Below are 12,731 nucleotides of genomic sequence, written 5' to 3' on the forward strand. Positions count from 1 at the left end.
GCAGTCAAGGTGCTCGCCTTGTATCTCTAAGGTATGAGCTCATGGCTGAACCATCGCTGTCAAATGAAGCAGTGCATCCATCATGTCTTCTGTGGAGTCCTGAGACCCCTGATGGTATATTTAAAGGCATGGATTCTGTCAGCTGTAGTAGAGCCCTCCTCCCCGTGGTGGTCATTATTGATGGAGGCTGTTATGTCACAGCCCGTGCTGCTGCTGCTGTTTGCAGTCAGGAGGAAGAAGGTGAGGATCTCAGTGCTTTTCCACTGGATTTTTAACTTGCTGAGGCTGAGCTCATTTTCCAGCTTTATGCGCAGGCGCATAAAGGCTCAGTGAGCGGTGGGCCGAGGAAAGAAAGAAAGGAGGGAGGGGGGGGGTGGAACCATTATGGATGGTGACCAGGCGCTTAAATGCGGGAAGAGTGAATATATATCCTCATACTTATCACTGCTAAACATTCCATGCGTATATATGGTGCCACGTGTTAATATCGTTGTGTTTTTATGTTCCGTTGTCCGAGTCTTGGCGTCCTCCGGCCTCCCCCCCCTGCCCGCGCCGGCGGAGTGGTTCGGCCCAGCCGATGTCAGCCTCCGCCAGCCTCCTCCGCTCAGTGCGCTTCTTAAAATGAAGCCGGCGAGACGGCGGCACCTGCGGCGGAGCAGCAGCGGGATCTGACGCGTGGAGCTGGCTTCTACTCACCCGCCGCTCACCGGACGCCTCCTTTCTTTCTTTCTTTTTTGTGTAACCCCGCATACACGCACCCAGAGGGCCTTCATGAAGAGCCCCGAGCTACCAGCACCACTATGATGTCGGAGGCAGCAGTCGAAGCCCGCTGCGCGCTGTGTACGTTTCGTCTATTTATTCCGCTCTGAAGCAGGAATTCAGACACGTAGATAGATAGATAGCTTATTAAGTCAAGTATTTTATTTTTGTTGTTTTTACCCGTTCGGTGAAGAGAGAGAAAAGAGAGAGAGACACTGTCATGTACAACACAGTCTGGACAACGGAAAAAGCCGGAGAGGAAGGAGACTGGAGGGACGTGATGATGCCGTACTCCACGGAGCTGATCTTTTATCTGGAAATGGACCAACCGCCAGGTAGGCTGACAGCGGGGAGCTAGCATGGCAGCTACGGTGGTGTTCTGTAAAGTTTGAGCAGTATTTATTTTATCTGTGTGTGCTCGGTTTTTCATGTGTTTCGTATCCACAAAGTGCGCGTCAGCCTTCCCACAAAAACCCGCTGCTTAGGTTCCATCTTGGCTTCAACAGCAGCTTCCAGCGGATGACAGCGCTTTGAGCTCATTGCACCCCCTGTGTCTGCCTGCACGGTGCAGCCGGAGCATCGGATGCTGTAGGTTTTGTGTCTCTTTTTGTGTGTGTGTGTGTGTTGCTTTCTGCGTGGACGCGGCGGCTGCTGCAGCTTGCACAGACCTGCACTCACTGTGGAGACAATAAGTGTCACGCAGCGTGCACACCAGTGCAGCCCAAAACATTCTTATCCATCTGCATCTGATGTGATGATAACAAAACAAAAATCAGCTGTCCAAGCTGTTTGAAATGGAGGCTGGCCCTGCAGAAGCTGCAGCATCATGTGTCTGTGCGGGGTTTTATTCCTTTTTTTTATTCAGTCTGTGCAGCAGCTCTGTCTGGATCCTTCCCCAAATAAGTCCCGGCCGGTCGCAGAGGAAGAGGGGAAGAGAGAGGGGGATGGGACATGCATGCAAACCAGGAGAAGAATGAATGAAAGCTGAAATATAACGTCTCATAATCATAACATCCTTCGCTGACACACATCTCCGTGTCTGTGTGGCCCTCTCTGGCCAACTGTCAGCCAGAACTGAATACGCTTCATTCATTCATTCCTTCATTCACTCATTGTGCCGGTGTCATTTGAGTCCCCCCCTCTCCTCTGTGCGCTGAATGGATCATGGCGCAGATGTGGGACGTTGTGTTGTTTCCAGGAGGCGCTGTTGAATGCAGTTTGCCCGGTAGCTCTGTGTCCATTCTTCTTCACCCATTTATCCATTGAGAGGTGGTGTATACTCCGCAGGAGCAGCAGCCACAAAGTGCAGCGTCCCGGCTTATCTGATGCAACAACAAAAATCCCCTCCAGGTTCAGATGTTGTATTAAAGAAAGTGCATTTAGATCACACTGATCGGTCTGTGATTAGTGAAGTTTGTGTTGGCGAGAAGCAAAAGAATCTGATTTCAGTGTAGTGCAGCGTCTCTCTGCCCATTCAAAGTTAACCGCTCGTTCTCTCTGTATCTTTTGCCTTCTGTCGGAGAGTGAATGGACATCGCTTGTCAGTGCGCCAGGGACGTAAATGCAGAAACACTGGCTTTTATGGCACCCTGTGCTGTTCACATTGGGTGAAATGACTCCTGTTTTTTGTTTTTTGTTTTTTATAGCCGAGCATTGGTGGGCGTTCCTTGACGCCCTTAAAAGAAGGGTGCATTTTTTTAGACTTTGTGAATCGTGGTGCAAAATGTGAAACAAAACAGAGAGAGAGGTTTCAACCATGGATGGAATCAGCCTGCTCGTCTCTTGTCTGTTTTGACCTTCTCTGTGCTGTATTGTTGGTCTTTGTGTGTGTGTGTGTCTCACCTCTGCTGCCCGACGAGCTCATCCTGTCATCAGGCACATCTGCTAACCCTCTCTGCATCCTTGTTAGCTCCTTTGTGTGCAGTGTGTGTGTCTTTGTCTTAATACACCTGATCATCTTAAACGCTGCAGAGACAGGTGGTGATGAGGAACAGGGAGGGAAGGATTGATGATGAAGTTTTGTGGTGAGACGAGCACCCTGCAGATGTTCATTGTAATTTTTATTACACTGGAGTGAAACCCTCAGCGAGTGTCGGAGTGTGTAAATCTGCCGAGGGGAGGGTAAGGCCTGTGTTTCCATAGGCAACTTTGTGAGTAACGTGACTGAATGATGGTCTTGTTTTTGTTTGAAAGTTTATAAGCTCATTTACACCAAATCCCGTTAAGTTTCTACTCACATCGATTTATTATGGTTTGACTCCACCGTACACCTCCAGCATTTGACACATGTATGATCTGAAGATGTGCATTATAATATATACGGATATAATTTCAGATGTAGAAGAGTTTCTATTCGAAAACTTTAGCCGACATGATGCTAAAGGCTGAAATGCTCTGACTACAGAACATTTTCTGCATGAGATTTGCCTCAGTATTAAAATACATGTCTGTAAGGACCTGCTTGGGTTAATGTGACAGCAGCTGAGTGCACCTGAGACATCGTTCATGCACAGCAGCGATGTCAAAGCCTCTTTACATACAAGAGGTAATCATCATCTGCAGGATTGGATTGACATGTGACCCATAGGAGACATAATCCTCTGAATGTTTGCTCTCCATATGTGCTGCAGAGTGATGATGAGAGCCTTTTATCAGCAGCCTAATCTGAACATAAAAGAACTTCAGCTGTGGTTTGACCTTAAAGCAGCTTTATAAGGCAAAATGTGAGACATGTTCTGGTCCAGCTTCTCATTTGTTTAGCTCACAGAGTGGATTTACAGTGAACGAATGAGCCTCTAACGCACACATTCAGCCGCCAGGCGCACTCGGTTCAATAGGAACGACCTGTTGATTTAGGGCCCGGTGCTGCCCTGCTGGGTGCGAGTGTGAGGTGTCCATAGTGTAGGGATGTACCACAGGGTAACTCCACCTCCATCCTTTCTTTCTTTCTTTCTTCTTTCTCTCTCGTGAGGTCCACCCCTCCCTCCCTTTCTCGATCGCGTCCTGATTGGCTGAGGGGGCGGGCCTCCATGCGGGGATTAGTTAGCACGTCCTCTGTCTTTTAGGATCAGCCTCGCTCGCTCTTTTCTTCAGTCTGACGGAGCAGTGAGCAGGAGGAGGAGGTGGCGGTGGAGGAGGAGGGGGAGGAGAGAGAGAGAGAGAGAGAAACTGAGAGCGGGAGAGTGAGTGAGAGACAGTAAGTGAAAGGAGGGAGGAGGGAAACAGCTGAGAGACGAGTGGCAGCATGCAGCTAACGGAGAGTGCGATGTTGGAGGACGGTAAGGACGCTCTAAAGACGCGTTTCTCTTTGTTTCTTTCAGCTCTTAGACTTTATCTGCTCCAATCTTTTATTTGCAGTTTCTTTCTTCATCTTCTTTCATGCTGTAGCTTTTGCTTTTCTGCTTTTGTAACTTTGTGTGAATTAGTCCAGCTCTCATTGTGTAAAAACATCTCACACACACTGCTTCAGCTTTTGAGGATTTCTGCTTTTTTAAAGTTAAGTTAAATATTTTTTTTTAGATGCATCTCTGTGCCATTTTTTTTTTATTATACAAACATTTTGAAATATTAGTGTCAGATCTCTGGACTCTGTTTGGAAAGAGGTTAAACACTCACACACACACCGCCTGCAGCTCCTTACTTTGTGCAGATCTAAATCTGTGGAAATAAAGAGAGACTTCTGTGTGACAGTAATCCATGCCAGCTGGTTGGAGTGTGTAGTTGCCCGTGCAGTGGTTTCTCTGGCGTGAACGGACTCTTGCGGCAGTTCGTCACTCTCCTCCGATCAGCTGGAGCGAGCACACGTGTGATGTTTTTATTTTAAAGTGTGTTGTGTTGCTAAAGATTCACTAAAATATTTCAGTGTTGCTTTATCGAGCGTGTGTGTGTGTGTGTGTGTGTCAGTCTGTGCTGACAGTCATTGTTCAGGAGAGCTGTGTGTGTGATGACAAGTGATGTTGAAGTGTGTGTGGCTGAGCGCTGCTCCTTTGTCTGTCGAGGGGGAGGAGGGGGGAGGCTGCGCTGACGGTCCCCTTTGTTCGCCGTCCCTCTCGCCTGCTCTCCGTGTTTCTTGCAGCCGTTGTGACTGATTTAAAACACCCCAGTTGTGTGAGGAAGGTGTTTTTTATGCATTATTGAGAATTTCCTGAAGTGTCCTGTTTGTTGCGGTGGCTGTCATCGCTGGGTTTGTCTCGCTTCGTGCAGGACAAAGAGCAGACTTATCAGAAGTGTGGCGGAGAGCTTCGGCTCTGAATCCTGCAGAGGTCACTGACACTAATTGCTGATGGAAGTTTGCAACAAAGGACTTGCATGTTTTTCCGTGTGTTGGTCCCGTTCAGTGTTCATTTGTTTCTCAAGCCAGAAGTGTTCATGAATGATCATCATGTGATAATATTGCCATTTAATTAGAAATAATGATAATAGTAATAATTTACTTTTAATTAATTTTGAGTTATCTTTTAGTATATGATTAAAAAATCTGAATTTTTTTTTTAAATAAAGTCAGATGATTAAGAAAGAATTCTCTAAGCAGAGGGGGAAACGTGAGGTTTATGTCAGAATCCTTCTCCTTTATATCCTGGAATAATTGCTGTATAAGTTTGTGTTGTCTGTTGGGTGTGCTGTCCTTTGTGTGGTCCAGGTGTTTCAGCACGGGCCAGGACGTGTAAACACACTCAGCAGCACAGTCACTGTGTTTCACTCAGATCCCTCAGGAAGTCTTTTTTTCTGTTTTCATGATTTATTTTACTTGTTTTTTTAAAAGTCAAACATGAAGTGGATTTCCACTCCTTGAAGGGGCACGTGTGTGTGTGTGTGTGTGTGTGTGTGTGTGTGTGTGTGTGTGTGTGTGTGTGTGTGTGTGTGTGTGTGTGTGTGTGTGTGTGTGTGTGTGTGTGTGTGTGTGTGTGTGTGTGTGTGTGTGTGTGTGCAAAGTGCTGACAGAGGGGAACAGTGCAGCTGCACCGCGACTGTTTTGGCAGCAGTAACGGACCGCTGTGGTGACGAGAGGAGAGAGAGGAGAGGAGAGAGAGGGGGAGGAAAAAGGGAGGAGGAGAACAAAGAGAGGAAGGGGGGAGGAAGAGGAGCTGCTACTGTGTTCATCTAAGGAGGTCATTTTTTGGTGTTTTTTTGGTCCTCCAGCAGTGTTTGGATAGCACACACAGTGACAGGTGTATAAAGGCAGGTACCTTCACTTCAGGGCCACCAGCTGTTTTCTTGATATTACCATAACGATTAATAATACATATAATAAGCTTTCTCTACAAGCTTCACTGGTCAGACATTTTTTATTTGCAGATTGTAAACAGAACTTCTCCAGCTCTCTCCTACTGTATTGCGAATCCCATTTGTCTGTTTCTGCCATCTGTGTGTGTGTGTGTGGGTAATTTGTGAGGCCAGAATGTTCCCAGAAGCTCCAGCCTTTCGCACGTGAGCACTCTGCTCCGGTGGCATTCGAGGGTACATTGATTCATCAGCGTACTTTCCCTTTTTTAAAGGAGGGCAGGCACATTGCGTGTGTGTTAACTGGTTTGTGATGTAGGAGCTCTCCCATAATTACACTGCCCTAAACTGTGTCCAGATGTGTGTGTGTGTGTGTGTGTGTTATGGGTCATATTCAGGCTAACTCTGTTTGGCACACAGCATGGCAGCAAACACAGGAGCTCCTGTCTTTTAGCCTGTTAGCCTATTAGCACTCTCTCAGGCTCAATACAGCTTAAAATGATGCTCTGCTTTCCTGACCACATCTAAAGGTGCAGTCTGTGTGTACATGTAAACACAACTGTTCCCATACAGTAAAACAAAAACAACCAAATTTATTTATTTGAAATGATCTAAACAAAGCCATTAAAATCACTGAGAGTCAGAAAAGGTTCTGTAACTCAAAGCCTTTATGAAGTTGTTATAAAGTTCTTTGTGTAAACAGAGCGAGTGTCTGTCCGTTAATCTGTCTGTTAATCTCGCGTGCATGTTTGAATGAATGCTTTGTGTGCATAGTCAATTTGTAAATGCTAAAGCGATGATCTTGTTAAACTTTGCGGCAGGACTTAGGATCTTTCTCTCTGTCTTCCAGCTCTTCCTCCAAAGCCGGCGAAGCCCCAGCAGCCCACCTCAGTCGGGACGGGAGGGGGCAGCAGCACCGGCGCCAAGGACGGAGGAGCCGGAGGCTCGCTGCAGGAGGCAGAGTGGTACTGGGGAGACATATCCAGGTAACAGGATGCACACACATCCACACTTTAAAGACAGATGTAACTTTGTTAAAGTGTATAAATGATCTTTACTGTGGCAGCCTTTAATTCCTAAGTGCAGGTTAACTCCATACACTTGATAAGCACACCTACAGTGCAGTCGGCCAGTCTGTCACCATGCAGAGCAGAGGCCCTGCTGGCAGCCAGCAGTCCGTCTCCCTGCACTGTTTAATTGATGGACTGTTTACTCCTGACATGTGCAGCAGTGAGGACGGTCAGAGGCAGACGTTTCTAAATGAAGCTAAACTCTCCTCTTTCTGTTCCTTCTTCAGGGAGGAGGTGAACGATAAGCTCAGAGACATGCCCGACGGAACCTTCCTGGTTCGGGACGCTTCCACCAAGATGCAAGGAGACTACACACTCACACTGAGGTACACAAAACCCTTCATTTACAGAGTGTGTTTTCTTTTTGTTTATTATTGTTCCGGAGACTAGAAGAGTAGCAGAGTTGGTCTGCTCCACTTTTATGCAGCTATCCCTCTGGTTAGCTACAGATTGAGGGAAGTTGTGTGCTGCAGAGACTTGTGCTTCCACAGTATCTGAGTAAATTGGAGCAAATCTCCCACTTCCCTGGAAATAAAGTGCTTCAGGAGTGCTTCAGCCTTTACCTAGAGGCTGTTAGTGTGTAAATCCAGTTTGGCGAAGCGTTTTCAGCCCCTCTCTTTTTCTGTGGATGTTCTCCTCTTCTTACATGTGTCTCTTCTTTTCTCCATGTTCAGGAAAGGGGGCAACAACAAGCTGATAAAGATCTACCACAGAGACGGGAAGTACGGCTTCTCCGACCCCCTGACGTTCAGCTCCGTGGTGGAGCTCATCAGCCACTACAGACACGAGTCTCTGGCTCAGTACAACACCAAGCTTGACGTCAAACTCATGTACCCCATCTCCCGCTTCCAGCAGGTCAGCACACACATCCTTTAAAAGTTTGATTCGTTCTTTAGGCAGCGCCCTCTTTGCTCTTTGTACCACCTTTCCTACTCGTTTCATCTCGAACACATCGTTCCTCCCCCCGTGTTGAGCTGGGTGTTTCCTCCTCAAACTGCAGCGGCAGCAGGATCGCTGCCTGCTGAAATATTGCCCCGTCCACCAACCTCGTGCCACGATCTCTAAATAATTGCACACATCCACGGTGTCAAAGGGCCGCCGTTGCATTTATTCCCTTCCTCCCTCGCTCCAGTCGTTTGCCGGACAAGTCATTACTCAGAGCTATGCAATATCTCCCAGAATACACACCTTGACGTACACACGGGGCATTGTGGGTGGTTTATTAACGAGCCTGTTCAGGACTCCCCCTTGGTAAGCAGAATAGGGGGTGAAGGGAGCAAGCGTGCACATGCAGTTTTTCTGCAGTCCTTAATTACAAATGGCTTTTAATTCTTTGACGTCTCTCTGACACACTGCCTTCTTAATGAATTCTCATCCCTCCTTCTCCTCGCTCCCTCAGGACCAGCTGGTGAAGGAGGACAACATCGATGCTGTGGGGAAGAAGCTGCAGGAATACCACAATCAGTATCAGGAGAAAAGCAAAGAGTACGACAGACTGTACGAAGAATACACCAAGACATCGCAGGTACACACATATACTCACACACAAATGATCATGATCACACATTTTATCAGGGAACTATACATATTTTCACTGATACATTCAAGGTCTGTCAGAAAGTTGGAAATACCATCAAGTTCTTTTTTAATAAGTCAGCGTGTACTTTACTGTAGATGTAAGGATGCTGTTCCACTCACCCACTCTTCTCCTCAGGAGATCCAGATGAAGCGGACGGCCATCGAGGCCTTCAATGAAACCATCAAGATCTTCGAGGAGCAGTGCCACACACAGGAGCGCTACAGTAAGGACTACATCGAGCGCTTCCGCCGCGAAGGCAACGACAAGGAGATCGAGCGGATCATGATGAACTATGAGAAGCTCAAGTCTCGGCTCGGGGAGATCCACGACAGCAAGGTGCGGCTGGAGCAGGACCTGAAGACGCAAGCCATGGACAACCGTGAGACGGACAAAAAGATGAACAGTCTGAAGCCGGACCTCATACAGCTCCGCAAGATCAGGGACCAGTACCTAGTGTAAGTACCGAAGCGGTGAAGTGGAGCGACTGTGTGGTGAAGAGATCATTTCGGGTCAGCTAAGGCTTCTGAAGTCGCAAAAAAATGGTCTCACATGAGCCTAGCTCTGAGTCTGGAGGTTAATAATGTTTATTTATGCTCAATATTCAAGTCACGATGGCACGACTTATTCAATGTAGACACATGAGACTTGTTCTCCCCCTCTGCTTCTTGCTTTGTCTTCCTCGCTCCCTCTGTTTACCTCATTTGTCTCTTTGAAGGAATAATTTGTTCAACCTGAAGCTGCTTTAGATTGCAGATGCTTTTTATTTGCCTTCATGGTTGTGTGAGAGGTGAGGCAGGGATGCACTAGGCTCACAGGCTCATGGACGTAAACGTCACATGATGTGTGTGTGTTCTGCTCGGGGCTCATTTTGTTCCACACTGCACCAGCTGATGTGGTTATAAACTGCTTTAAAGAACCAGAAAGTCGTCCCCATGCCTCTGCTTCAGTCAGAGTTCCCTGGTTTTGTTTCCAGGAACAAGTCGAGACGTTTTTTTTTTTTAGCAGAACTGCTCTTGTCGTTTGTAGCCTCATGCTTGTTCACTGCACCTTGAATAAACATGTAAATACAGGAAGCCTCTCACTTATCCTGAATAGTAATAATCCCTCTTTCTCTCTCTCTCTAGCTGGCTCAATCACAAAGGAGTTCGCCAAAAACGAATTAACGACTGGCTGGGAATCAAGAACGAGAACACTGACGAGTGAGTCTCACGTTTCTTTTGCCAAATCTGCCATAGAGATAAAACAAGACTGCAGAGAGTGAAGATATCTTTGCTCACAGTGTTTTTCATGTTGTCTCTCTCTCTCTCTCTCTCTCTGTGTGCAAGCAGAGGCTATTTTGTGAGCGAGGAGGACGAGAACTTGCCTCACTATGATGAGAAGAGCTGGTTTGTTGGGGACTTGAACAGGACGCAGGCGGAGGAGCTGCTCCTGGGGAAGTCGGACGGAGCGTTCCTCATCCGGGAGAGCAGTAAAAAGGGCTGCTACGCCTGCTCTGTTGTGTGAGTACACACAAGTGAGAGTGTTGCTTCATCAGTGAGGAAGATCTCCCATCACCATCGCTCTTAATCTGAACTGACCAATCAGCATCCATTAGCAGAATGCTAGCGTTTTATCAGCAAATGGAGTTCAGAGTGTAATCACTCATGGAACGGTTGTAATGGAAAGAAAAGCTCAAAGTTTGATGAGGAATTTGATTCTGTTTGCACAGAGAGAAATTTTCCATGACTACAAACAGTGTTAACCATTAGTTTCTGAGAATGTTCCACATAAACATGTTCATTCGGTGCCAGATTACATTTTCTGCATCCTTCCCAAGAAATGCTAGAAGAAATGTGTGAAAACGCTCTGCAGCTCGCTGACCCCTGTGTCCCTGTGTGTGTCTCCTTTAGCGTGGAAGGCGAGGTGAAGCACTGCGTCATCTACAGCACAGCGCGCGGCTTCGGCTTCGCTGAGCCCTACAACCTGTACAGCAGCCTGAAGGACCTGGTGCTCCACTACCACCAGACGTCCCTGGTGCAGCACAACGACTCGCTCAACGTCCGCCTCGCCTACCCCGTCTACGCACAGATGCCCTCCGGACGCAGATGAACCACGGCAACAACAACAACAACAACAACAACCACCCACATGGACAACAAAACCAACCCCGCTCCGGCGGGAAGGCGGAGTGAAGGGCGGGCGCTGGGATTGGTTGAAATACAAAACGACCCCAAAAACCCATAATGATAGATAGAAGTTTAACACTTGCTGCAACACACACGTCAGCCACCTTGGAGTTATATATTTTTACAAGAACAATTTCGGAGGGCATTCTTTCTAAAGACTGCTTGATTTGCACAAGGAAGTTTTAAATGTTTGTGAATGTGAAAAAAGGAAGGAAGGAAACGGAGTAGGAGACTTCAGAGTTTCAGGTTGACCCCGCTGCTACCTAAACTCCAGCTCAGACTTTCTACCAGAAAACCACAAGAATGACGACAGCAACAAAACATTCCCAGTTTGTTTTTTTTTAACCCTTTTGTTTCATCCCCTTTGTTTTTGTTTGGGAGTTTTGGGAGTTTTCTTCTAACTTTATTTGTGGTGAATACAAGAGGAGATGATGTCACGTGTCTGCTCGCCGTATGAAGAGATGAAATATTGTAGCATAACGAGACAACGGACACCTGGCGTCTGGGTGTTCCTCCATGTAGACTGCTGCTTCTTTTGGGGGGGAGGGGGGCACATAAGAAACACAATACAGTTTTGTAGTCTTAAGGATGAAAGGCTCGTTTTTTTGCTTTGCTGGAACATAGTTTTTGTTTTTAACAGATCAGAACCAGAGACCAAAGTTGGGGGGGTGGGGGTGGGGGTGGGGAGGGCGAAGAGTGCCAGTGTGTGTTTTTAAGTTTTTGTGAATGCAGAAAGGAGTGAAGAAACCACACATAAAACTGAGGCTCGGTCCATGTGCTTGTGCACCAAATAGCTTTTTTTTTTTTTTAAATCGGGAGGGAGGGTGGGGGGGGGGGTGGGGCAAAAGGTCAATAACCAGAACCTTCTGTTAATACAGACGGTCGTGTAAGAAGCACTTAACTGGGCTTCATTTGTGACCTCGGCACAGCAGACAAATTAACTACATATTCAGGCAAAGAGGTGGAGCAAAAGAGCCAGGTCTCCACCTGCCTGTCACGCAATTTATGGGAAATGTTAATATAATTGAAATGAGTAAGTTATATACAAAAAAATATATTAATATATCAGTAGATACACGGTGTTTGCACCAGGCTGTAGACATGTTTACTTCTGCTGTGGATTGACTCAGGTTTGGAGCCCCCCACAGGCAGCGGGGGGCAGCTGCAGCAGTTTCAGCTTCATCCAAACTGAATTTACAGACAACTTAAATTCTATCCCAAATTTCTCACCACATTTGAAAAGCCATAATCAGTGATGATACAAGAGTCCAGGCAGAGGTCACAGATGTTGCAGGTTCCAGATAGTCAGGTGACCAAAAGAAACTTTTAGAAAACTTGAACCCATTTTATGTGTGGTTTAAAAAGAAGAGGGAGTCGATGCTGTATGACTGTTTGGTACAGAAATAATAAGCTTTGATGAAATGTTTTATGTGTAACATGGAGCAGGAGGACGAGCTGAAGACACAGGCTTTAGACAAAAAAAACTTGAAAGAAGGTGCAATCGAGTGAGCAGAGAGAGAGATAATCACAGAGGAGCTTTGGAGTGAACTTCAGTTTCCTCTCTGTTGGTTTAAACTCAGAACTTCCTGCCTGGTGTGTGACTTTATAACCAGTGACAGAAACATCACAAAATAAAAAATATCTTCACAAACTGAAGGAAACGATACAACTAAGTCGCATTCAGTTATTCCTGAGAGCACTGGGGGGGCATGGAACGGGGTCAGGGTGGTACCTCATGGGGACCCAGCATCCCCTGACTGCCGACCCATCACCGCCTGTCTGATAGTCTGCAGCTATTTTAAGGTCCTAATTGAAAGAAGGGGTTAACTGAACTACAGGGGGTGGGGTTTATGGCTCCACCCCTCCTGCAGGATGGTGTCAACCAAAAAAAGTCAACACTGGTTACAAAGTCAGACAAAGCACCGCCCACCCGACCCT

At 46.9% G+C, this 12,731-nt stretch overlaps 1 protein-coding gene across 3 annotated transcripts; it reads left to right on the forward strand.

Annotated features, from left to right (window-relative positions):
- The first annotated feature begins 828 nt into the window (after window positions 1-828).
- On the forward strand, window positions 829-11,514 carry pik3r3b (phosphoinositide-3-kinase, regulatory subunit 3b (gamma)). Of its 3 annotated transcripts, XM_028403451.1 has the most exons (10): window positions 829-840; window positions 953-1,094; window positions 6,830-6,965; window positions 7,277-7,375; window positions 7,724-7,904; window positions 8,449-8,574; window positions 8,764-9,083; window positions 9,753-9,827; window positions 9,957-10,127; window positions 10,518-10,716. In XM_028403451.1, the coding sequence occupies exons 2-10, from the start codon at window positions 980-982 to the stop codon at window positions 10,714-10,716; spliced, it is 1,422 nt and encodes a 473-aa protein (XP_028259252.1). In that variant the 5' UTR covers window positions 829-840; window positions 953-979. The 3 variants fall into 3 exon arrangements, with proteins under 3 accessions (XP_028259252.1, XP_028259253.1, XP_028259254.1); XM_028403452.1 differs by lacking the exon at window positions 829-840 and having other exon boundaries at window positions 980-1,094; window positions 10,518-11,514; XM_028403453.1 differs by lacking the exons at window positions 829-840; window positions 953-1,094 and adding an exon at window positions 3,941-4,037 and having other exon boundaries at window positions 10,518-11,514.
- The last annotated feature ends 1,217 nt before the right edge of the window (window positions 11,515-12,731 follow it).

The sequence above is a fragment of the Parambassis ranga genome, chromosome 4, assembly GCF_900634625.1.
Source record: "Parambassis ranga chromosome 4, fParRan2.1, whole genome shotgun sequence".
Taxonomy (NCBI): Eukaryota; Metazoa; Chordata; class Actinopteri; family Ambassidae; genus Parambassis; species Parambassis ranga.

Excerpts from the sequence above, each read along its gene's own strand:
- pik3r3b (XM_028403451.1), top strand. The coding sequence starts at position 980 with ATGTACAACACAGTCTGGACAACGGAAAAAGCCGGAGAGGAAGGAGAC. Across the intron at positions 6,966-7,276 it reads TACTGGGGAGACATATCCAG|GGAGGAGGTGAACGATAAGC; the intron begins GTAACAGGATGC and ends TTCCTTCTTCAG. Across the intron at positions 7,376-7,723 it reads GACTACACACTCACACTGAG|GAAAGGGGGCAACAACAAGC; the intron begins GTACACAAAACC and ends CTCCATGTTCAG.